Source organism: Camelus ferus, chromosome 5 (genome assembly GCF_009834535.1).
Source record: "Camelus ferus isolate YT-003-E chromosome 5, BCGSAC_Cfer_1.0, whole genome shotgun sequence".
Taxonomy (NCBI): Eukaryota; Metazoa; Chordata; class Mammalia; order Artiodactyla; family Camelidae; genus Camelus; species Camelus ferus.
The window spans coordinates 78645375-78671091 of NC_045700.1; the positions used below are offsets into that span (position 1 = coordinate 78645375).

Here is a 25717-nt window from a genome sequence, read left to right on the forward strand (position 1 = left end):
TGAATAAAACTGTGTTGTATGGTGCCTTCACAAAGCCACTCAGCACTTGTTAACATGCATTACATTTCCTCACACTTCATAGCTTAATCTGTAATGCATCAACATCCCAGTGTACAGGCTGTTCCTTGAGAAAAATACGGGGTTTTTTTACACTGTGAAAAGTATTTTCTTGTGCTCAGTCACTGAGATTTGTCTCCTTCAGTAATAAAATGCAAACGTATCCAACAGTTTTCTGAATGAAACAGAAATTCAGTTGCCTATTGCACTAAAGTATGCCTATGAAATAGTCAGTTACAGTTGTATTTAATCGGACTCCTATGCAAACTTCGCTCCGTACTTCCCTGCCCGGGCACTGCACCCAAATTCTTGGCATTTTCCACAGATATCTGCTTGGTTCTCTGGTGGCTCCGAGGATTTGTGCTTTGGGGCAAAATTTTATCCCAAGGAGCAGGACCTCCTGTAAGGGACCAAGGGGCTTAGTCTGTGCCTCAGCATGACCTTAAAGCCAACGCACTTCCCCAGCTCGAACGAGCACACGGGTACCCCGACTCCGCAGCGCTCAGCAGCGCCCAGGGATCCCCAGATCGCGGCCGGGGCGCGCACCCACCTGACCAGCGGCTCCTTCTCGGGCACGGCGGGCTCCTCCAGGCACTTGCACGGGCAGCAGTAGCAGCACACGATCCTCAGCCAGTCCCGCAGCCCCATGGAGAGCGAGGTGCCCCGCAGGCGCCGGGCGACTCCGAGAAAGCCGCGGCAGCGGCGAGCGAGCGCGGCTGGGGCGCGGCCACCGGGCCGGCGTCTAGGTGCGGGGACAGTGGCGGCCCGGGCGTCGCGGGCCAGTCCGTGCGCATCACGCCGCGGCCGGGAATGCGGGCGAGGCGGGAGGCGCCTCCACGGCCCCGGGGCTGCAGGGCCGCGCGCTTTCCTGCACTTCGGTTTTGTTTGGGGCGCGTGTTTTGTTGGGGCTTTTTTTTTCCCCCTCTCTCTTAATTCCCCCGGCGCAAATCGGAGCGCATGCGTCCCGGAGACGCTCCGCTGCTGCCCTCTAAGGAGGAAGCAGGGACTCCCGCTGCCTGACGGCAAAATCCGAGGGCACCGACCGGCTATGGGCTGCGGGGAGGAGGGGGAAGCCCTCGAGTCACAGAGCACGAGGTCGAGCTGGATCTATTCATACGTTTTATTGGCTTCACTCCCGGAGGAAATAAAAGGTCCTCCTTCCCACCCCACCCGCTGGCTTCAAAGCAGAGGTTAGGGCATATTTTTAACACATCAGCCCCACACAGAATAAAAGTTAACAAAAGAGTAAGAATTGACACATTACAAAAGTGGGGTTTTTAAGTATTATATTCACAGTGAATTTTTTTAAAGTGTTTCCAAGCTTCCCAGTCCTTGAATAACTCCTTCAAAAAAAAAAAAAAAGGCAGATTTCTATCACTAGTTCCTTGCGATTTTCCAGAGCTATTTACATATATGTTTATTTATGCTTGTACAGACTTGTAAGTATAGGCACACATAGCCTCCTCCCTTTTTACCCTAACAGTGGCATACTGCACACAATTCTGACCCTGCCTTGTTTCACTCAGTTTGCCATGGAGACTGTTCGACATCAATACAGGCGTATCTCCCTCTGTCGTTTTAAAAGCTGCATATTATGCAGTCATACGGATGCCCATATGTTAATTAACCAGGCCCTGTATGGGTTGACATTTAAATTCATTCTAGCCTTTTGTTATTAAAATAATGCAGCAGTGAACATCTTTAAACTATGTGTTTGGACATGTATATCTCCTGAGTAAATGCCTGGCAGTTGAACTGCTGGGTGAATGCTTTTTAAAATTTTGGTGGATCTTGCCAAATTGCCCTCCAAAGAGATAATTCCGATTTACACTGTGATCAGCAACATGTGAAAGTATCTACTTCCCTTGACCCCCACCAATAGTATGGATTTTCATCTTTGTCAATCTTATTTACTCAACAAATATTTATTGAACATCTGTTAGGTGCTGGGCATATTCTAGGCTCTGAGGATACAGCAGTGAATGAAAGAAACAAAAGTTCCCACTCTCTTGGAGCAAACATTCTAATAGGGGAGTTAGACAAATGAAACAAGACATTTATTTAGTGTATTAGAAGTTGATTTGGACTATGGAGAAAAATAAACCAGGGAGGGGGGTTAGAACTGCCAGGAAGTCATATGAGTGTGTGCACGTGTGAGGTTGAATGTGTGTGTGTGTGTGTTTGTGTGTGTCCTGGAGGGAGGGGTGGTGCCTGCAGTTTCAAATGGGGTGGTCAGTCAAGGAAAGCCTCCTGATACGGTGATATTTGAGCTAAGACTTGAGCAAGCTGGCCCTGATATCAAGGGGAAGAGCACTGAGGGGAGAGTGCAGACGGTGTGCAGAACCCCAGAGGAGGGAGAATATAATCTATAGGGTGCCTGGAAAAGAGCAGGGGGGGCCTGGGGAGGAGTGGGCCAGGAGGAAGGAAGAGTCATACGAGGTGATAGCATATGGGACCTCGTAGGACTCAGCAAGGACTCCAGATTTTGTTCACTTTGAGCTGAGCAAAGCTTTGGAGAGTTTTGAGTAGAGGGAGTAATATGGTCTACCTGGATGGTAAGAGGACCCTTTAGCTGCTGTCTTGAGAAGAAACTGGGTGCTGAAGGCTGTTTTAGGGAGAGGCAAATGGAGGCCATTCTAATGATCCAGGTGACAGATGGCAATAATTTGGACCAGGGAGGAAGCAGTTACGGGTGGGAAGAAATGGTTGGACTCTAGACGGAATTGAAGGCAGAGCCAACAAGACTGATATCAGATTGGAAGTAAAGTGTAAAAGAAAGAAGAGAGTGAGTCTGAGTTTGGGGTTTCCAAGCTCTGAAAGTCGAAGTGTCATTGATTGAGCTAAAAAAGGGTATGGGAGGAGCGGGTTTGGAGGCATGGGGAGGAAGAGCTAGAGTTTATTTTCAGAAGTGTCAATTCTCATGGGCAGTGTTTTCATTTTAAAAGTGTGTTACTCCATGTAAGTGTGTCCTTTTCTGGCTACATTATGAGGCCGAAGGAACTTATCAAGTGCATATTTATTGGAAGGCTGGCTACTGAGGGTTAAGGAAGGTTGAGAGAAGTTCCCTGAGGGCTCTGACTTAGCTGGGGAGACAGGATCTGGACCCATCATGAAAAGTTAAGAGGATAGACAGGGTGCCAGCTCTCACCGGGCAGCACAAGGCTATGGGGTCAAGCTGAGCTCCATGTCATTTGTTACTGACAACCCTGCCAGCATGGAGGCTGAGGGTTGTTCTTGACGGCAAACTCACTGCTGGCTGGACAATCCCCTTGGTAGAATGCACTGTGTCCTGAAATTGGTTTTTGAACTTGAACCCACTCACCTAGGTTCAAGTAGGAAGTGGGCAGAGGGGGCTGCCAGCTAGAAGAAATCTAGGATTTGACAGCTACTTTTAACTATTGGAGCTGTAATTGTTGAAAATGGAGGAGTCAGGGAAGGTATTCAGCTCCTGGAAAATATAGGTAGGCTCTGCCCCTTGACTAACCTTGATCTTAGACAAGTCACTTAATTTTTCCAAACCTCAACTTTCTAATCTGTGAAATGGAGATCATGAGTCTCACCCTACCTACTAGACACAGTAGTGAGACTCAAATGAGATTGTTTTGATTACAGAAGTAGCAGAATTCAACACAATTGACTAAATCCAAAGAGAATAGGCCTGTTGAGCCAATGTCAGTTCCGGTACTACTTGGCTTGCATATGACAGTCTTTCTTCTCACATGTGAACCTCCGCAATGTGTGGACATCTTTTATGTGGTCGGTTTCAGACAGGATATGTTTGGAAAGCCATAGAACCATGTCTCTTTAACAAGCTTGATCAGGAGGTTAATGCTCTGCCTTGCTAAGGATCACATGTGGTGTTTGCCTGCTCTAGCAACTATGAATATTTTAAAATTAATTTTACATGTTAAAACTTATAAATGAAACAGTCCTCTAAAAAGTTGAAATATTACAGTTAAAGTTCTCTCTAATAGGGACCACAATCCATAGTCCTGTCTCCTTTCTAGCATCCTCAGGGTAGCTATTATGATCAGCAGGCTACAACATTTTCTGGACACACATACATGTATGTACCCTGTGACGTATATATGGCATCATTGTATATGTTGTTATTTTTTGGTAGTGAGTTTGGTTTTAATATAAAAGGTATGCATTCATCTACCTGCAAGCTTTTTCCATGTAATAATATGTCTTGGAGACCTAGCCTAACTAGTGCACATGATTATACCTCATTCTTTTTCACCTGATGTGAGTATTCTATTGATTAGTTTTCTAAGGATTATTATTATATCTGTGTTTTCAAAGTATTCACCTTCCCAGAAGTTAAATACCTTCATGACTTTCCTGTTTTTCGGTAACTTGAGAAACGACAATGCTACCAAACCCTCCAGCTTCAGCCTGAAGGTAGCTGAGACATTTTGGCAGCCCCATTTCCTGTTTCAGATTTCATCCTCAGGACAGCAGCAAGCCTTCCTTTTTTTTTTTTTTTTTTTAGAGTGATGCTAGATTGTTTCTACTGCCTGCATTGATGCCAGCACCGCCCACCACTGGCAGCAACATCTGACATTTACCAAGAGCCCTTGGGCACCAGATGTCAGGGGAGTGGGCAGTCCCCTGGGGCACCTGGTGACTCACAGCCCCATCAGCTGCTTGTTTACAAGACAGCCTATATTTCTCCATGGCAGGGAAAACTCTAGAGTTTGCTTTGAAAACAAGCAGTATAGCTGGAAGTCCTTCTTCTTTAAGAATTTACTGATGACTTCGGAGAGTTGGAGGAAAAGGCACATGCTAGCAGGGCAGGAAAAACGAGAAAATCAAAATACTTAAGTTCCAACACCATGTCATTAGTACACTCCACAGAAATGCTATGCTTGCAGCAATATAGCACAAGCTGGTGTCAGTCAATTATTCATTCAAGAAATATTTATAGAGCCTGGTGCTGAGGATACCATAGGTGAGATTCAGTAGGTGAACTAGAAGGTGGGTTCCATTCGCGAAGATGGGCACTGTGTACTTCTTTGCAATATTCCAACATCTGAAATAGTACAGACTCATCAGAGGGATGTAATAAATGAAAGATATGCTATATCACAACTTCCAGAACAGCGTAGCCACGTGATAGACACTTAATGAAAGTGCTGAATAAACATGTGTATGAAAACATAAAAAGAGCCAACGAACATGGAGTTTGCTTCATACCAATTCCTGAAGAGTCTATTACTTTTTCCCAAGTCCAGTAGAGAGTTAAAACGCATTGTCTTCCTTACAGACAAAAAAGACAAAGCAAACCAATACCCTGAGCCAAGTTCAGCATCATCACTCTCCCAAGGATCCCAAGATGGACTGCCCACATGCCTCCTATCTCTAGAAAAGTCCCACTAGGGAGTGGACAGGGTGTCACCAAGATAAAAGCCAACCAAGGGTTCCTGTCGGATCTCTTGTTTCTGTCTGTGCAGCATGCCTCATCCCTCCTTTTGGTAACAGCTCTTTATTTTCCTTTGAAGAACACCCCTCTCCAATTCCATGAGTTGGGCAGACAGTCAAACAGTGAAGGTACTCCCCCATCCCTCAACCCTGACATCCAACGAGGGATGGGCATGTGACCAAGATGGGCCAAATAGACACTCTTCCTGAAATTTGCATCTTAAGGGCAAGGACCCAAAGATGGACAATGGCTGGAGTTGAGACGTGAATTAATTTGGGGACAGCATCTGGAAGACGAGGTCCAACAGCATTTGCCATTTTTATACCTGGAGCTTTCCTGTTCCTGTATTTTCCAAAGTGTAGTTGTACTGGTTTTCCTGTGATTCTGTGGGTTACTCCATTACTTGTTGATTAAAACAGTTTTTTCTTTTCTTTTTTTTTCCCTTAAGTTAACAAAGGTCAGATTCTATCCCTTTCAGAACTAAATCCATACAGTCCTACTGTGGGATGTGAAGAGGCAAGAAAAGGGTAATTGTGACAGGAGAGAGAGAATTATGAGAGAAGTGTTCTCTTTCAAGCCAAGCACAACAGCCCAGTTTGAGTCAGGTGAGATTTATTTATTTATTTGTTTGTTTGTTTGTTTATCTATCTATTTCTCTGCTTGGCTTCTCTCCGAAGAGAAATAGATATTATCTGCCATCTGAGAATCCTTCAGTTACATCACTCTGTGGTTTCCCATAATGCAAAATACTTTCTAAATTTTCAAACTGTTTTTATTTGGTGTAGTTTACTGGTTAATTTCACTTCCTTTCTTCCTCCCAAGTGCATACTCTGAGACAACCTTAATAATCAGTCTTTGTTCCTTCTTCAGTTTCAAGGAACAACCATCTTGGCTGTCCTCAAAATTTAGCAGAGTCTTTTCTAAAGAACTTCTTAGGAGTAACTAACCTTTTAAAAGGATGCCCTTTGAGTTAGCAAAGAGTTCTTTCTAAATAACTTCTTACTTAGGAGTAAGTCTAACCTTTTAAAGGGATACCCTTGGAGAGAATAAAAACACATAAAGTAAGTTAGAAGATGTATAAAGCATATGGAAAGGTGCTTCAAGAAAACTTGATTCTTATAATTCCAACATGAAGGCATCCAACCCTGCTGGGGGTCAGTCCTGTATAACACCTTTTTTGTCTAGATTTTTGTGACCTTTATCCTCTGGGTATTAATCAGCAACTAACTGTGAATGACAAAACTTCACTCAGACTAGTTTAAGCATAAAAGGAAATCTACTGGCTTAAGTACCTGGAAAATTCAAGAGGTGATGCTAGCTTTACACATAACTGGATCCAGGTGCTCAAAAGATAACATAAGCATTGATCTCTACTAGTGATGGAATGTTTGCATCTCCCCCAGATTCATATGTTTAAACCTAATCCCCCATGTGATGGAATCTGAAGGTGAGGCCTTTGAGGGGTGATAGGTCATGAGGATGAAGCCTTCATGAATATGATTAGTGCCCTTATAAAATAGACTCCAGAGAGCTCCCTCACCCCTCCAGTCGTGTGGGGACACAGTGAGAAGATAGCTGTGTATGAACCAGGAAGCGGGTCCCTCAACAGACAATGAATCTACCAATGCCTTCATCCTGGACTTCCCAACCTCTAAAACTGTGAGAAATAATTTCTGTTGTTTATAAGCCACCAAGTCTATAGGATTTCTGTTACAGTAGCCTGAACAGACAAGACACTCTTACTTCCTCTCTGGGCTTTGAGTTGGTGACACTCTCCGGCCTCTAGTCGCCCTGGATTTTACCATTCTTCTTGCTGATAATCTGAACAGAAAGAGAACAGCTCCTTCCCAGTTGATCAACAGGCCTGGGCCCGACTTTCATTGGCCTGAAATGGAACCAGCTGCTCTTTCAGAGGGAGGAATACACCTATGGAGTGTCATGGGCACCCCTGCAGTGCTCAAGTGAAGGAGATAGGAAAAGCAAGCCAGTTGGACTAAGAATGGGAGAGTTTCCTAATGAAAATCAAATGGAGCCACAAAAAAGGGAATGGATGCTCACGAGGCAAAACCAACATACGTCTACTACACTCAGTAACGGTAGCTGATGATGCACTGCTCCAAACACGGTTGTGTGTGTCCACGGAGATTCTGCCATCTGGAATGGTCAGAAAGGACTCCACAAAGAATATCCAGTCCATGGATCTGTTATGTCTGGTGCCCGAAACTCAGACTACAGGAGCTTTCTACCAGAGGGACTTCAGAATTCCACTGTAGCCCCTAAAAATTCAGGTAGGTAACTGATGGCTTCAGCAACATCTAATCCCAAAACCAAAGAGAAAGGGAGAGATGACTTCACTGGACATAAAGGGACTCTCACATGAGGCTCCTGGCACAGGCAGAGTTTCTCAAAAGGGTGACCTTAAACACCTGTGTTAGAATCCCTAGGGATGCTTACTGAAACTTCAGATTCCCAGGCCCTACTTGGAATTGTAAGCTCTGGGGTGGGGGCCCAGAATTTGCCATTTTATCAGGCTGCCAAGCAGGGCTGGGACGAGGGTGAGGCTAAGGAGGTGCTCGGGGTGCAGCTGTTAAGGTGGTGCTTGCTCTGGGGGCAGACCCTCCACCTGTGCAACCCTGAGAGCAACTGAGTCCTTAAATGTTGTGCCCTAGTCCTCTCACTTCCCTCACCCTAGTCCTGGTCCTGCTCTCAAGGCTTGGGAATTTCGAAGTACACTGTTACAGACTGAACAGTGTCCCTTCCAAAATTCCTCTGTTGAAGTCCTTAACCTCTAGTACCTCAGAATATGGCTGTTTGAAGAGAGGGCCTATAAAGAGGTAATTAAGGTTAAGTAAGGGCATTAATCCAACGTGACTGGTTTTATAAGAAGAGGAGATTAGGATGCAGACATGGACAGAAGAGCAGGTGAAGACCAAGGGAGAAGACGGCCATCGATGAGCCAAGGAGAGAGGCCTCAGAAAGAGATCAACCCTGCTGACACCTTGATCTCAGACTTCCAGCTCCCAGAACTGTGAGAAAATACATTTCTGTTGCTTAAGCCACCAGGAGTGTGGTATTTGTTATGGCGGCCCCAGTGAACTACACACAAACCACATCTGAGAACCATTGACAAGGTGGTAAGAGCAGGGGCTCTGGCTAGCATCACAGCGCCCCCCCTGTGGCTGCAGCCAGGATTAGGTGAGATAATACAGATAAAGCTTTTAGTCCAGTGTCATGGAAAATAGGAGGCACCCTGTAAATGCTAGCTCTGATCACTGTTGTCAGTAAAGCCCACATACTTTAGTCAGCATCTGCCCCACCACCTACACAGCAAACTATTCAATTTAACAAATACTTACTGTGATAACTTGATACACATGGCACTGTGCTCAACCTCTTGTGGGATCAAAGATGAAAAATAAGCAGTATTAATCCTCAGAGCACTACCCATAGCAAAAGCTGAAAATGTATGAAACTGTAAAGTACATCTGTATCCCAATTTACCCATCACTTTGATTCCTGCAACATCCCTTTCTTATCTCACCCCCGACTTTCCCACATTTAATGATCCTGCCATATCTATATTCCCGTAGCTAACTATCCTGCCATACCTAATTATATTCCCACAGCTAATAGCTAACTACCTACCGTACCTAACTAACCATACTCCTGTAGCTAACCACCCTGCTCCATCTAACAATGTTCCCACTGTAACTGTATTCCTACATCTCACTATATTCCTCTATTAACCCTACTGTCATAGCCAACTATCCTATAACACTTTTCAGATGCCCAGAATAGCCTCAGTTCTCACGTCCTCAGACATGATCAGACGTTCCCCACCTCTGAAGAATCACCCTCCCTACAATCCCAAGTATTCCACACTCTCCAAAGTCTCCCATATTATACCTAACATTAAACATAAACCTGGATGCATCAGTCACGCCACATTTGTTCCTAATCCAATTAAATTCACCTTAATAAACATTTATTAAGCACCTGCTATACCCAAGATGACTCAAAATTATAAAATAGAAGATATGAATCAAAAACTATAATAATGGAGAAAACATGACCACCATTCATATTTGCTATGAAAGGCTCCCAAAGTTTTGCCCCCACTTAAGCTCAGCTTCTATCAATCTGAGTGTTAATAGACAACCAAATTTATGCCAATGGGTTTTCAGTGTTCCATTCATTTATATTATTTCTTCCTCCGTAACACTCACAGGGTTACATAAACAGGCCAGAACCCTGCAACTTTTTCATGCACGTTCTGCACAAGTAGAAGGACAAAGTAAATCTCCCCATAAAATTACATAGAAACGCTCCTGTAATTCTCTGTGCTGCCACCTCGTGGGCATCCATTGTAAATGAACTGTATGAAGTTACAAAATAGAAGATCTCTTAGGAGATGGGGCTAAGGCTCTGAAATAGGTTAGAAAGCTTTCTTTCACTCCACAGAGGAAAAGTGGCTGCAGCTACAACGCCCGTGCAGGCTTCAATCTTAAAGGGCCACTGCAATATTCAAATCGGACATTTAAACTGGCTCTACGCTCAACTCTACACTTGTCGGGGCCCTGCGAAATTAAGCAGTAAATCCTCCCTTCTCTTGGTTAGGATGGCCTAAACAGCACTAATTATTGTCTTTCGTTTGATCTTATTAAGTATTGCTACTTGATTTATTAGTCTGAAAACCACGGAAAAGTGCATAGACCATTACATATATTTCTTATATATAAAAGAAGTAATTTAAATAGATGATTTAAACAGAAGCTTTTTTGGTTTGTTTTAAACTTTATTATTTATTGCTTGATTTATTGTGTTTTTTATCTACTTCAATAAATCTATCTTGGAAACAGCTTGATGGCGTAAGTTCAAAGGTCGGGGAGCAATTCCCAAGGGAAAGAACAGTCTTTGGTGAAATGTGTGGATAGGCCATTTTGGCTGTGTAACAATTCCCTCAGATAAGTGATAAGAGGAGGGAGAAAAAAAGAATTGCATTGTTCTGCGTGGTGATGGAGGCAGAGTGTGAGCGTGAGGAGCAGGGAATGGGGAGAAGCCAGAACAGAGAAGAGGAAGCAGCTGGGAGAGAGACTGATACCCAGAGAGCATTAGCAGTGAGTTGTATCTGAAGGAAGGTGGTCGTCAGCACCTCCATCACAGGACAGCACCACCTGCCAGTATGCAGATGGGGAAAGTCAAACTCTCAACAAACTGATGCTTAAAGTTCCACTTGACCAAAGTGGAGGGCCCTTTAAGCAAATGCTATCAGGGTCCCTTCCTATGACTGGGAAGTCTGCTATTTAAGTCTGTAAGCTCCAGCCTCCCTTCCCTTGCTGAATTCCCAAGGGTCTTCTCTCCAGCTAAGGGTCTTAGCTATTTTCAGTTTAGAAAGGCCTCTGTCACTTCGGGTAGGGATTTTACATGGAGCCACCCTCCTGATCACTCACATCTTTCCTGTACCCCATTAAGATGAGGTATCCTGTTTTTTGTCCATAGGCTACTTTTGAGACAGGAAGGAAGGGGGCAGGGCACAGCCATTCAAGGAATGACACAGCAATTAACACCAAAATGGTGGAAGATTCAACTCTCAGGAGGCCTTGAGGCTAAAGATGGCAGGAGATTTGACTTCCAGTAGAACTTGAGCTTCATTATACGCCTATTGTAATATGTTAACATGGTAACTGACACTCCCGCAGGCGCCATGACAGCTTCAAGGCTAACCATAAAAGGTCAAAGAGTGGGCAGTGGCCCAATTCCTAGGAATCCCAGCCCCTTCCCCAAAAAGTAGTTGGAATAATCCTAATAATCCTCCCACTTGTTAGCACATGAAGCTACTGAGCCCATAAAAACTAGCAACACTGCGTCTCGTGGCCTCTCGCTCCCTCATCTTCAGAGATGGTCCGCACTCTGTCTATGGAGTGCGTATCTACTTCTGCTTTAACCTGAGCACCCAACCCCCACAGCTCCCGGCCTTTCTCTTGCCTTCTGAAACAGCCTACACGCTATGGAGTATGTATCTCTCCGAATAAATCTACCTTTACTCAATTGTGGCTCGCCCTTGAATTCTTCCCTGCACAAAGCCAAGGACCCACACACGGCAGGGCACGTGCCAGGGACTCAACCGAGACCTGGGACACGGCCCTCCTCTCGCCCCACATTAATTTTTCCTGTAACACTGACTGATCACGAGGGCTCCTCAGTCCAAGGGAGACCCATCCTTGGCCAGTTTATATTAAACATGGATGGTTTCATGTGTCTAGAAAATGTGTTATAAAGATGAAGACCTGGTATAACAATTTAACCCCAAATTGGAGTAAATTCCCTTTATGATTCCCGGCACCACTGATGCCCTTGAAAAGGTGACAGAACCCTCAAAAGGTACATCTTGGCCAGATGCGAGAATAATTTCTGTAGGAAAGTAAGACTGAACAAGTAAAGGCAGAATCCTTAATTGCTCCCCATCACCCCCATCCCCAGAAGAGAGTTCACTTTAAAGACTTTGAGAGGAAAAAATTTTAAACTTGGACAGAAGACCTCTAGAACCATTAGCAAGTCTCTAGTAGCAAAAGAGCAAAGCTTCTCAGCTTAGAGGAGGTGCAGGCCTTCACTCCTCCACTGGAACACCTCCTGTGACCATGCAAGAAATCTGGCACCCAGCATTAGGTGTCCAGGGAAGCAGACTCTGACATGGGAGTGAGCTTGCAGGAAGTCTAGTGGGGAGGACCCACAGAATTAACTCCTATGGAAGGGAAGGGAAGAAATGGGAGTCAGTCCTATGGGGATTCGTGGCTAAGCTGTTCTGGGTCAGTGTGAGAGGGCTAACCCTTTCTATCCCCCATGAAAGTCAGCCCTGGGATGAGGGCCACTTGGGAAGGCAACATAAACTTGCACAAGGGAGCTCTCTTCAGCTGAGGTTGTCCTGGCAGGGGGCTGACAGCTGAGGGCCGTCTGCCCACAGCACTTCCAGTGGCTGACCCAGTAACTCCTCTCTTCCTGAGGGAGAATCTGCGTGGCACGTCATAGCATCCATGGCCTGACAACCCCTAGACCTAAAGCCATCCCTGTGGGATGTTCCACAGGCTCAGAATGTCCTTCCTCTGGAAATGCCAAGAATTCTTTTTATCAGATTACTTCAAACTAAGATAGGCAGATCTTTATTTTTCTTCCTTCATTTTATTGTGGTAAAATACATGAAGTCTTCAGGGCATTATCACAAAAGCCTTCTGCTCTTAGGAAGGAACATGCTGGAAATAAGGTTCAGAGAATTTTGCTCACTGGCGGAGGCAATCCCACCTCCATTAAATTGATCAAAAATACATGCTACAATTTGGATGAACCTCAAAAACACTACGGGAAGTGAAAAAAGCCAGACACACAAGGTCACCTATTATACGATTCAATTTACAAGACATACTCAGAATAGGTAAATCCATACAGACAGTACCCTGTCTGGTCATTCCAGGGCTTCAGGGAGGGGATATGGGGAGCAACTGCTTAATAAACATGGAGTTTCCCTTTGGGAATATTTTGGAACTGGACAGAGGTGGTGGTTACACAGCACTGTGAACATACTAAATGCCACTGAATCTTTCATTTAAACATGGTTGATTTTATGTCAATTTCACCTCCACTTTTTAAAATGAATTTGAAAAAAAAACAAAACCAAACCTCTGGGAGCAGCCTGTTATATTAAAATTAACCCTCTACTGTAGGAGGCTTCACTTTTGAGTAACTAGATATGATTGAAATGTTGTTTCTCTGTCCTCAGAGTAAATTTAGATTACACAAAACAAGTCAGGTAAAACTATTTGTATTTAAAATCCAGTATCCTAGAGGTGGGGGTACATAGCTCAGTGGCAGAGTGCATGCTTAGCATGCCCAAAGTCCTGGGTTCAATCCCCAGTACCTCCACTAAATAAATAAATAAACCGAATTATCTTCCCCCCTCAAAAAAATGAATTAAAATCAAGCATCATAGTTAAGTAGACACTGAATAGATCCAAAACTATATTCTGTTTAACAAGTTTAATAATAGAAAGTTTAATAAGCTTTGGTATACAGCTTCTACTTCAGAAGGTTAAAATTACAGGGTAAGGAATTCTGACTTACATCTACTCTAAATCCCTGATAGAAACGACTTTTTTTTAAAAAAAAGTCCTTGCTACTTAAGTCCCTGATAATTATTAGCATTTGAAAAAAGGTGATTCTGTTGTCGTACTTAGAACTACAAATTCTAAATACATTTGAGATTCAGTCAGGATAGATGAAGACAGAAGCTTAATGGTCCAAAATATGCAAGAGAAATAAGGAATATTGTTTTTACTTTGTTGATTTGTTTGAGTTTTTCCACATTTGCCAATTGGATATCATTTCCCCACTCAAACATATGCACTCAGGTGCATTGATGCTATTAGAGTATTTGGGCTACAGTCCATTTCTTGCAACTGGCTGGTGCTAGAGCTAATTGGTAATGCTGCCTAAGCCAGTGTGGGAGGCTGGCCTGGAGAACATGGGTTCCGTCCAGTGCCTGCAGGTCAGAATTCAGTTTAAGAGGCAATAGCAATAGCTTTGTACCATTAAACACATATTATATTTGGAACCTCATCTTCTCCTTCTTCTGCCACACCAAAGTACTCCCATAAACCACTGGAGGTCCAGTGCAAACTCTCTCCGATTTCCCCCAAACAACATTTATTCATAATCAACCAACTCTCCCCCATGTTACCCTCTATCCAAGTAATTACAGAGATAATTAAAATTTTTTTTTATTTGGGGGATTTCTAAACTTATCCAGAGGTGCAGAGAATAGAAGAATTAGCCATATAATGTATAAGGTACCTGTTACTCTGCTTACACAATTATTACCATGCTTCCAATGTCATTTCACCTGCTCCCCACCCCCTACTGTTTTTTTTTTCTAAGTTGGAGTATTTTAAAGCAAATCTCAAATATCAACATTTCTTTCCTACTGAGTAAGGGAATTTTTTTCCAAAATGTAAAACTGCCATGCCATTATCACATCTAACAAAATGACCATTTGACATTATTTACTAATACCCAATCCACATTCAAATTCTTCAACTGTCTCAAAGCTGTCCCAAAAGCAAGTTAAGTGTTAGGAGCTGGGATTCAAGCCCAAGCAGTTGGCACTCCATTCAGACTCTAAAAATTAGTAACTCGTGGAAGGAGAAAGTCTCTAAGACTAAGAGCTCTGCAGGAACGGACAGAAAAAGGCAAAATAAGCAAGGGGACAGGACGCAAGGAAGCAGCAAGTAGAAAGGCTGTTAGTAACCTCAGCAAAGTGGCCTCAACCAGAAGAGTTTTCAAGGTGTTTCCTACTAGAGAACCTACAAACTCAAGGAGAGCAAGTTTGGTGGCTGCAGATGGAACTAGAGGGGAGGGCAGAGGAGACGCATAGGAACGCGGTGCTGATGCTGACAGCATCAGGACGGGGAGGGTCCCCACAATCTGACTCCCACTAGGGCAGAGTGCCTGTGTGCCTCGCACTCCATGTGGGCACAGCTGGGGGAAAGCGGACACTAACCAGGAGAGGGCCTTGGTCAGCACACAAATCATACAAATCATAAATAGCACTGTCCACAAGACAAGATTCAAAATCTCCCTGTAGATAACTAGAGATTGAAATTTTCCTGTAGATAACTGTCTCAAAACAAGAGCTGGATAAATCACCAGCTTTTGATCTAACAGACCTTTTGGAATATGGCTTCAAATCTTTCTGCTAGTTGGTCATATTTCGACGGACAACTACTTGGGTGAAGTGAAATCCTTGTAAACAGGAGAGCAGATGGAATGCTAAGAGAGGAAATTACAGCTCAAGTTGAAGCTTCAGTCAGGTCTTGGAATCCCAGGAAGGCACTGCTCAGACAGGTAGGTGATCCATGATTAACCACAAGGTGACACCTCTTTGAGCCAAGTGCCTGGTGAGGTTAAAGACGAGTGGGGCCAGTGGTAACTTGTACAGTTACAGAATATAGTCACTTGGCAGCCATGGAAACGCACGCTTAGATCTCCTGCTGTGGGGAACTGAGCTGACTGACTGACAGCCCCAGCTGCCACACAGCTGGATTCACCAGTGCATTAGCCCTTGGGCTGCTCCCACCCAGACTGAGCTCAGCCAGCCTGTTCACTCACGCCCATGCCTGGGAGACTAATAGGTGACTCTGGCTCAAAGACTTGGGAAGCTGATGGGTCTGGGCAACCCTTCCTTGGACTGTTTGTCTCAGATTTTCCCTACCCAAACCTCGTTCCCTCCCTCTCTCCTTCACAGTTGTCAGAGCTTCAGTGACCGCCGCACTCAGGGTGGCCCTGTAAGACAGTGCAGAGGGAAAATCTGCAGGCAGTACAAGTGGTCTCCACAGTGGAAAGAGACGTAGCCCGGGGTGAGAGTATAGAGATTTCCAAACAGTGGTCCAAGGCCTGGTCCTTTGGCCAAGAACCTGGAAGGAAAAGGACTGAAAGACTGGAGACCAGGGGGCCTGGGCTAGAGACACATGCGTGAACACAGGGGAGTGGGCACAAAGTGTTTCTTTTTGTCTCACACATTAACGTCCCCTAGAAAGCATCCATCATGGCAGAAGCACAGCAAAACCAAGGAGACATGATGACGCAGCCGGTCAGTGTTGCTGGGACTTCATCACCGGCCACTCCAGAATTGGCATAGTGGGCTCGTGAGTGGAGGAAAGCGACAAACGGGCCAACAGCATGGAACCCCACTTAACCAAGGCCGCTGCAGTTAGTGCCGCTTCTCAAAGTCCAGTCTGTCCACACAGAGACCAAGGCTGAGCCCTGACCAAGGAGAACAACAGCTGCTTGACTGCGGGTCGACAGGTGGGCGGGTTATACATTTATTGCTTCTTTGCTCAGTGACAATGGATCCAGATCTTTAAATAGATTTTCCTTTGCCAGCAAGTGCTGCAGCTTTGTCAGTAGAGGGTGATGGAGAGACGCTGCAGGAGGAAAGGGGTTTTGCTTCCTAAGTCCTGCACCACCGGCCACCCCGCAGCAAACAGGCGGCCGGGCGTGCACCAGGATAGAGACCAGTGGCAGCTCCCTGGGCACTTCCTGCAGGTCGGTTTGTAGTGGAGGCCCCTGCTGAGACACCTCCTGTGCAGTTTCCCCCAACACCCTACAGGCCGGATTTCAGGCAAGTTCCAGAGGGCAGATTGCTATCACGTTCCACCATCAGAGTACCACGGACACTTAGTGACTTCTCCAGCATCCAAGGAGCCACAGTCACACCTCCCAACAAGGTCTGGGGGTCAGCCCTTGGGTGGAGGGGGGCGGGGAGAGGGCTCTTTCCTTCACATCAGCCCCAGTAACAGCTGCTCCTTATGTCTGCTATTCCTTTATTCTTGAAAGCTCTCTTTACTTCCTACTAGCCAATCCTGTTATAGTTAATAATCCTTTAAACTTTCCCTGTTCCAGTAACCGTGTGGTATCTGTGCCACTCCTCATAGTGACAGATCCCCATTCCAGGTAAAAGTCTGCCTCTCTTGTTTGCAGGGACTCAGACACCACTGCTACCTGGGGGCTCATACAAAGCCAGACCCATCCACGTGGAATTCCCTGCACCAGCATCCAACCATCAAAGTGAATCCCTGGTCATGGAACCATTGATTGTATCACAACCCACACTTCCAGAAGCAGCCAGCCCTCCAGAGGACTACAACAACCAAGGCACAGCTGAAGTGCCATTGACCTTCTAAAAGGATAGAGCACCATTTCTCAGGATGCATGTCCCTATTGCCTTTGGGATGTTGGGATCCAATGAGTGGAAGAGGGAGTGGCCCTACTTACCATCACTCCCTAAGATCCACTGTGGGAATTTATACCTGCAGTTCTGGGCTCTGCAGCATTGGAGAGCTGCCCCAAAGGGGCAACTCTTGCCAAGGGACACACCAAGGTCTCACTGAACTACAAACCTGTCTGACTCCAGGGCACTTTGGACCCTCTGTGGCCAGGCACCAGCCGGTGAGAAGAGGAGTCGCCACCACCAACGGATGGAATCAGAGCTACTTTTAAACAGTGAAGACAGGGAGGAACACATGTGGAGCCCAGATGATCCACAGAGCGCCTCCTGGTACCCTTGTGCCCCACTGTTGACTGTGAACACACACCTCTGGCAATCCCAGCTACAATCCGAGGTGCTTCCTGCCCAAGCCTCTTTCTCTCTCTGTTACAGGCATCGGACTGCATCACAGTCTGAAGGCTATGGATGCCTTCTCGGGCTCCTTGCCCTTTATCCTCTATAAGCACACTCTCCAGAAGTCTCATGCACTGTCCTATTCCATCTTGGCATCTCCTTCTCCGAGGACCTGAACTAACACAAAGCTACAAACAAGAAGAGCAGTGCGTGTGGGAGGTAACATACACAAGGGTCATCTTGTCAAGAAACTCTTTAACATGAGTAATTACAGTACTGCTTTTGTTTTTCTCTAGATGTCTTTCTTTTCCTGTTTGATGCCTTTAGCACCATGACCTTATCCTCTGTAGCACTTAGAATATTTGAGAATTTAAAATTTCTGTGTATATTTTTTTTCACCCCTAAATTCTCAACTCCTATCATAATGCTGAGCACATAGTAGGGGCTCTAGATTATGAGCTGAGTGACTGATGAAGCCTATTCAGGAACATTCAGTCTAAAGTGAAATTTACCAAGTTTAGGAGCAGAAGAATATCATTGACAAGATACTATTGCAATACACACGGAGGATAGACATTATTCTAGAGCACAGGTAACGATCAGCTGTACCAGGATGGTCTAGCAAGATCTAATAAGGAGCTGGAGCTAAATTTAGTGCTCTGTAGGGCAGGCTCCATGTGTCGAACAGAAATAAGCAAATATCACCCCATGGAGACATAAAAGGTTGTCCGCAGTCATCACCACGAGGTAACTGAAAGGCAACCCTTGCTTCTTCCATCTTCCCCACCACCCTGTGCTGGGGCCACGCTGCCCTCTAACATGGCTTGTAATTCTTAGGAGCATGATAGTATCCCCTCTAGAAGGCCACTGTTAAAATGTTGTCTGGGAGGAGAAGATTTCTGACCTTTCCACATTAACAGCACGGGCACAACGTTTAAGTGAGCACGGGCTCACTCTCAGGGCTGACTCTGTACTTGTACAAACCTGAGAGCAAGCACCTTCTGACATGCTGTACCCCAGACATCTCATTAGCCTCATCCTCATCCCCCACTTGCTCAGGAAGCTGATAAAATAGCAGATTCTGGGGGCCCCACCCCAGAGCTTAGGAAATCGTATATTTTGAACTGAGTGTCACTGACAAAGAAATACCTACTTCACTTCAAGAGGGAATAAGGCAATTTAAAGAGGTTTAATTAAGAGAAAAACTGAACCTATGTAACTTGTAAATGGCATTTCAGAAATCAGGATGACTGCCAGAAAGGATCAGCTGAAGGCAGAATACTGAACCCTAATACATTTGCATAACATTAATTTTAAAAAATTTTTTGCATACAAAAGGAGATACATGGAGAAAAGGGAATACTCTGGACAGGAAATCAAAACAAATATCAAGATTGCAAATACTACTACTTATGACTTTTTCTTTTTAATTAAGAGGGTTCATACAAATTTGACTCCAGGAACAAACAAATCACACATCAATAATTACATGAAGCTTTATTGATCCAAAAGTATTTGCCACCAAAAATGAGTTATTCCATATTTCTGTTGTAAAAATTATAATGATGCCTACAATTTAGATTTACTGCCTACTTTTACAATTAAATATTAAAACCTTCTGGGAGATCGTGATACCTCTATCATTAATTTGAAATTATTTCACTTTTCAAAGACCTCTTTTAGAAGTGAAAAGTATAGTCATAAAGTATGTTAATTTTCATTCTAAAAAAATTGTTTAATCACAGGCTAAAGGGCATTGGTTGGGACTTAAAAATGCATTTATTTCAGGAATAATTTTTGCATAGACGTAATTGATAACATTAAAAAAAGCAGAAAGTGATTTTTCCATAAAATTGTAAGCTTCTGTAAAGTACAGAATTGCATTCTTGAGATGTTAAGGCACTTGGGGACAAAGGACACTTCCATGTTTCCTCAGCTTACAGTTTGGCTTTATGCTTGAAAGATTCCTTCAGCCTTTTGACAACAGAAAGGTCCCCTGTTCCCTCAGGCCAGTTGTCATGATCTGTTAAGTAAGTGGAGAGCCTCAGGTCAGATGCAAAGCAATTAACCTCATTAGTCCTCTAAGTTTCCACCAACCCTTTTATTTCTCCTCATTCGCCCCTTTTTTCAGCAAGAAAAAAAGAAATTACTGGGACCAATGGCAAAGATTTTGAGAAAATCTTCCATTTGAATCCCACCTCTGCCACTTACTAGCTTTGCAGAATTTACCTCTATGGGTTTGAAGCAGTTACTTTTCCTGAGCCTCAGTTTTCCCACCTATTAAAGGGGATAGCAACATCTACCTGTTAAAATTGTGAGTTAATGTGACCCCTATGGCCACCGCCTGACATAATGTACACATTCAATCAATATTACTTTCCAATAACAGTACTAAAAAATATGCTGACTTTGTACCAGACACTTAAAGTTGCCTCCCCAGCCTCCCGTTGCCTCTCTCCGACAGCCTCAGTTTCCACTTAGAAATCCATGAGGTTCTGGGGAAGTGACCCTACTCAGATAGCTGACTGATCTAAGTCATAAGTGTAGTCCATTCCCCTGGCTGGAGTTACCGGTTAAGGATGGACATTTGCATAAGCCAGTCCCAAGCAAAGGGGATCTCAGAATTTGGTTAGAAATGCTGAAACAAAGCCGTTCCCTACCCTCTGTCTCTGTCCAGCTGGATGTGAACAAAGAAGCACATAGCTTCACGAGTGGCCAGCAGCCATCCTGCAACCAGGAGGGTCCATCTTAAGATTACGATACAGCCAACATTGTAGCAGCAAAAACCAAGAGCAAAGAAAAAAAAATGCCCTTACTGAGATCACTGAGCTGCCGAGTCAGGTCTCACCTGCTTTTCAGTTATTCAAGAGAAAAAATTCCTTCATGGCTTTAAGTCAGTGTGTGTTGTTGCTAAAAGCATCCTAACCGGGGGAGTAGGTATAGCTCAGTGATAGAGCATGCGCTTAGCATGCACAAGGTCCTGGGTTCAATCCTCAGTACCTCCATTAAAAAAACAAAAACAAAAACAAAACAGTGTTAAAATTCAAAAGAAAATCATTTCACTGGAGGCCGGGAGAAGCAGCATGTAGAGTCTTTTTCCCCTTTATGAAGGAAAACCGATGCACCTCACTTAAACAAATACTGACTGTACCGGTGAAGGAAGTGGAAAGATTCTCCTCCACCCTTGCTACTTGAAATACTATCAGAAAACAATATTGCACAACCATGTAGGCATTTCTGTGTTTCCAAATGAGATCCTTAAAACCACAGTAGCTTATGCACATCACCACACTGATACTACCAGTAAAGAAATTTATAGGAGGGGAAAATAATTAGGAATATTAGAGTTTGGAACTAATCAGTGATTAGTGCAAAGGTCTGAAGCCTTGATGAGACTGTTAGCACATGAAAGAGTAGGTCCTGATATGAAATTCAAGCACACACATGTTACATCAGCCACATTTTAAATCACTAGCAGCCACTTAATCAACTATCCTTAGCAACCGTTCAAATACATTTGAATTTTATGTCTTTTTCTACATTTTGGGAGTGATTAGCTTCTTGCCTTTTAACTTCCATGGATTTGTTCCGTCATTTGTGAAATTAGGATGCTGGATTGGTTTTTTAGACATACACATTTGTATATTATACCTACATTTGGTTGGGCCTCATAAAAGTACTATTTTGTACATCAAAAATGAGTGAATACAGCAAATTCATATGGCTTCACTTACTATATAACCCAAAGATAGTGTAAAATACCACCATACCCTCTTCCCCACCTAACAGGTCTGGTTCTTCTGCTCACATATACAAGCCACTTATTGGAGGAACAAAAAGAAATTAAATCTTAAAAGTATGTCCCCCTCTTACCTCTTTTCTAGCTCTTCCTTGTACATATATACCCATATGGAGGATATTTTTCAAGGTAAAATTCCACCAACCTATGCACACCAACCTTTTTTAATATGTAAAGCTTTGTGCTATAATAAAGATATTTAGATATTTTTCTGTGACTAGGAATATTGCCTTTAAAAATCATATGACTATAAATATTTTGTACATTTTTTAAAATATATTTGTTCTTCTGTTCATTTGTTTTTAATTTTGTGTGTGGGGGGGTAATTAAGTTTATTTATTTATTTATTTTTAGAGGAGGTACTAAGGATTGAACCCAGGACCCCATGCACACCAAGCATGCGCTCTACCAGTTGAGATATATCCTCCCCGCCTTGTACATTTTTGATGTTCTACAGGAAAAATCCCTTATCTCTTAAGCACCTAAAGAAATGCTGAAAACCTGAATATGAAGAGGCATAAAGTGAGTGACTCCTCGTTTCTTGACTGCTCACCTGGTATCTCCGATGAGTGCGTGTACAGAGATTGGCCGCCATCCACGTCCACCAACTGTCCAGTGATGAAAGAAGCTGCCGGAGAGAGCAGGAAGCACACCAAGGGGGAGATCTTGAACCAGAAGCACACACCAAAAATCAGATACTCCTTGTTTGGGGCTGCTTCCCATCATCCTGTAAACACGGCTGCACATTCAGGACTGTAACAGGATTTCTCCAGCCTCAAATGCCAGTCTGTGTGCACTGCACTCTGACGGTTCACAGACAGCTGCCTTTTTCTATCTGAGCACCGTTAAGATCAGGTACGTGACTAGGGTGAAGACGGCACAAGAGGCAGAGCTTTAGATGGTGTCAAACCAACCACACGATGGGAGGAGGCCAAAAGCCAGTCTTTGCTCTCTCCCATCTCAGACAGTTCAGTTCCTTCCACACTTTTCATGGTTCTCAACATCACCATGCCTTTTCGTTTTCTCCCTGAAACAGTCATTTTGTCTTCATAATAATAAACTGGCATTCTAGTTTATTCAGCCCACGGTCTTTTCAGACCAAAAGCCCAGCAGCTCAGAGCACAGGAGTTTTCTACCAGAAAACTCAGAATCCCACTGCAGCCCCTAAAAATTCAGGTAGGTAACTGATGACTTCAGCAACATCTACTCCCAAAACCAAAGAGAAAGGGAGAGATGACTTCACTGGATGTAAAGGGACTCTCATATGAGACTGCTGACACTGGCAGAGTTTCTCAAAAGGGTGACCTGAGACACCTGTGTTAGAATCCCTAGGGATGCTTACTGAATAAACTCCAGATTGCCAGACCCCACTTAAGATTGTCTGAATTGTAAGCTCTGGGGGTGGGGGCCCCAGGATCTGCCACTTTGTTAGGCTGCCAAGCAGGGCTGGGCTGAGGGTGAGGCTAAGGAGATGCTCGGGGTGCAACTATTAAGGTGGTGCTTGCTCTAGGGGCAGACCCTCCACCTGTGCAACCCTGAGAGCGAGCGGGTCCCTAAATGTTGTGTTCATGCCCTGCTTGCCTGACCCCAGTCCTGGTCCTGAACAGAGCACCATAGTGTGGTTTTTTACACGGCTACGCCTCTTCGAGACTCTGAGACCCTGGAGGGCGGGCACAGCCTTCTCTCCATCCTTGTGTCCCCAGCTAGTACAGGACTGCACTGTCTAAAATGGAAGCCACTAGCAATGCGGCACTACCAAAATATTTCCATATGGCTAGTCCAAATTGAGATGCACCATTAGTGTTGCTGAAACACTGCCTCTGTACTCTGCTTACCAAATTAAGACTCAAGGACAGAGTTCTGGATGAAGTAGAAAAGGCAGCTTTATTTCTTTGCCAGGCAAAGGCGGTCACAATGGGCTAATGCCTCTAAAAGCTGTGAGCCTGCCGGGGAGAGAAGGCAGGGCGTTTTATAAAGTTCAAGAGTTCAAAGGGCAGAGCTAGTTTCCATAGAGATCACAAGCTGTGCCTGTTTTTGCAGACGAAGCTTCCCTCTGCTGGGTGTGAAGTTCACCTCAGGCTCTGGGACTCTTACTATTCTTGTACCTAGAACAGAGGATGCATTGGAAGAGGGTCCGTGGAAAAGAGCTCTAGAGAAAAACCTGTGCAATCTAAACTAGGTTGATAAATGCTTTTAGCCTTTTAAGTAGGCTGAGGCCTGCACCTCAAACAACAGAATATTGAGGAAACCAAAAGAGGCCAAAAACAGCTGCAGACATGCGTGGTTGAGGTGAGTCATGGACAAGATGCATTTAACACCCAGTTGCTGTTTCTGAGCTGTTGGGGTCAAGAGGAGGGCACCGGGGGCAAAAGCAGGGCACTGAGCACCACGAAGGGGCTGGGCAAACCACCCAAGCCCACTTCTCTCCAGCCTAACCCTGGTCAGCAAAAGCATGAGAAAACCCCTTTAAACCATTATACAGTTAAGCAGTTACAGACACTATATGGTCACCAATGACAATAGGGTCCTGCTCAGGTACATTAGTGTAAAAACACACACCAGACTTTGAAGACTTGATATGGAAAGAAGAATATACAGTATCTCATTAATAAGTTTTATAATGATTACATGTTAAAATGATAATGTTTTAAATAGACTGTGGTAAATAAAATATATTATTAAAACCAATTTCACCTCTTTTAAAAACCTTTCTTAATATGGCTACTAGAAAGTTTTAATTACATATGTGACCATTATTTCTACTGGACAGAGCTGTTATAGAAGTAATAATTTAAGAGTTCCCACATCCCTGGGAAAAGGCAGATGAATCATGGTAATAAGTAGCGATCAGAACTAGCTTTACTGTATTTATTCAATTGATGACAACTTGCCCTGTGAACATGTTCTCTCTTAGCCAATCAGTCAGTGAGAGCGCCTTGATTTTCCAAGTCAGCCAGTCAAGAAGACTCACTCCACTTCAATAAGCTCTTTCTATCAGCCAAGCAACAACCCTCTCACTCAAATAACCATGCCCTGTGGAAGTCTGCAAATCTTTGAAATCACACTTTCCCCCCAGAAAAAGAAAAAGCTCCGTAGTCTACTCAGACTGTGCCTGACCAGCAATAAATGAGGCTTTGTGCTGAATTTTGTTCCAAATATTGAGCGGTGACCCCGTCCTTTGACAGTGTTAAGCATAAAATAACTATGTAATAAACTTTTACAGAGTAAAGGAAACTTTTTTCATCTCTTCCCCCTCAAAAATGGAATTTTGCATTGCCCAGCTCCTATAACAGCGTTTTTGACAACACCGTGAAATAATACTAAATTGAACTGAAATTATCTGCTAGGTAAAAGACACAAATCTTCAAGATGCCTGAGTTAATTTTGGAGCTCAACACAGAGGTAAAATGAACTACTAAAATTTTTATAATTACCAAATTAACTAGACACTATTATAATATCTTTAGATTCTTCTTAATTTTCATTTTAACGGAATCCATTTGATGAATGAACTTGAAGTACTAAGTCATTAACAGGTGTTCTAGCAATCAATAAACACTATTGGAGACTAGCAACTTGTATCCGCTTTATCTATGTGGGTTACAACCACTTTTAGCTCAGTTATCTGTTTACTTTCAGCTCTGCTTATTAAAGATCACAGAGATTTTAAATCAGTAGACTTGGGTTTGTATCCCAGTATCACGACCTATGCATGGCCTCAGGCAAATTACTGAACCTCCTTGGCTCTTGGTTTCTTAATTTCTAAAAAATATATCACAAGGCCTTTGAAGGGTCTGCCAAATGCTGCATTCTCTTCACCAGAGATGTTGAGGGACACTGTGGGAGTTCTGGGTGGTTCCTTTTAAAAGTACAGCTACATTCTGACCCTCCTGACTCTATCCCAGGAACTTTAACTTACAAGAAGGCAACTCACCAATAAGCAGCTCTAGGCAGTTCACCAGTGGCCTGGTGTGAAAGTTCTGTCCCCAAAGGGATACTGGTGATTAGCTGGCGCAATCGGAATATCCTGGAAACCATGGCCTAGGGATGCTACGAGCTATCAGGCAGAGGCTGAAACTCTCTCCTTATTTTGCAACTCACCACGGCTATCATCATCCCTCCTTCCCTTTACAAGCACACTTTTTCATCAGGTCTTCTTTTGGGGGGGGGGTGTCAGGTAATTTGGTTTGTTTGTTTGTTTATTATTTAATGGAGTTACTGGGAATTGAACCTTTGTGCATACTAAGCACACGCTCTACTACTGAGCTAT

General features: G+C 44.0%; 2 protein-coding genes across 5 annotated transcripts in view; both read right to left on the minus strand.

The window, feature by feature from the left end:
• The window catches only part of MREG (melanoregulin), a 54483-nt gene extending 53357 nt beyond the window's left edge, over window positions 1-1126 (minus strand). Inside the window, exon 1 of one of the 2 annotated variants that reach the window (XM_032480184.1) lies at window positions 608-1126. In XM_032480184.1, coding sequence (XP_032336075.1) covers window positions 608-705 — 98 coding nt within the window. In that variant the 5' untranslated portion in view covers window positions 706-1126. The remainder of the gene's footprint in view (window positions 1-607) is intronic. The other variant, XM_032480183.1, reaches the window with a different exon arrangement.
• Window positions 1127-19119: 17993 nt separating this feature from the next.
• PECR (peroxisomal trans-2-enoyl-CoA reductase) overlaps window positions 19120-25717 on the minus strand; it is a 29535-nt gene continuing 22937 nt past the window's right edge. Inside the window, exons 7-9 of one of the 3 annotated variants that reach the window (XM_014561068.2) lie at window positions 22001-22112; window positions 20309-20395; window positions 19120-19671 (exon numbers count right to left, since the gene is read on the minus strand). In XM_014561068.2, coding sequence (XP_014416554.1) covers window positions 19586-19671; window positions 20309-20395; window positions 22001-22112 — 285 coding nt within the window. In that variant the 3' untranslated portion in view covers window positions 19120-19585. The remainder of the gene's footprint in view (window positions 19672-20308; window positions 20396-22000; window positions 22113-25717) is intronic. The other 2 variants (XM_014561069.2, XM_006186819.3) reach the window with 2 other exon arrangements.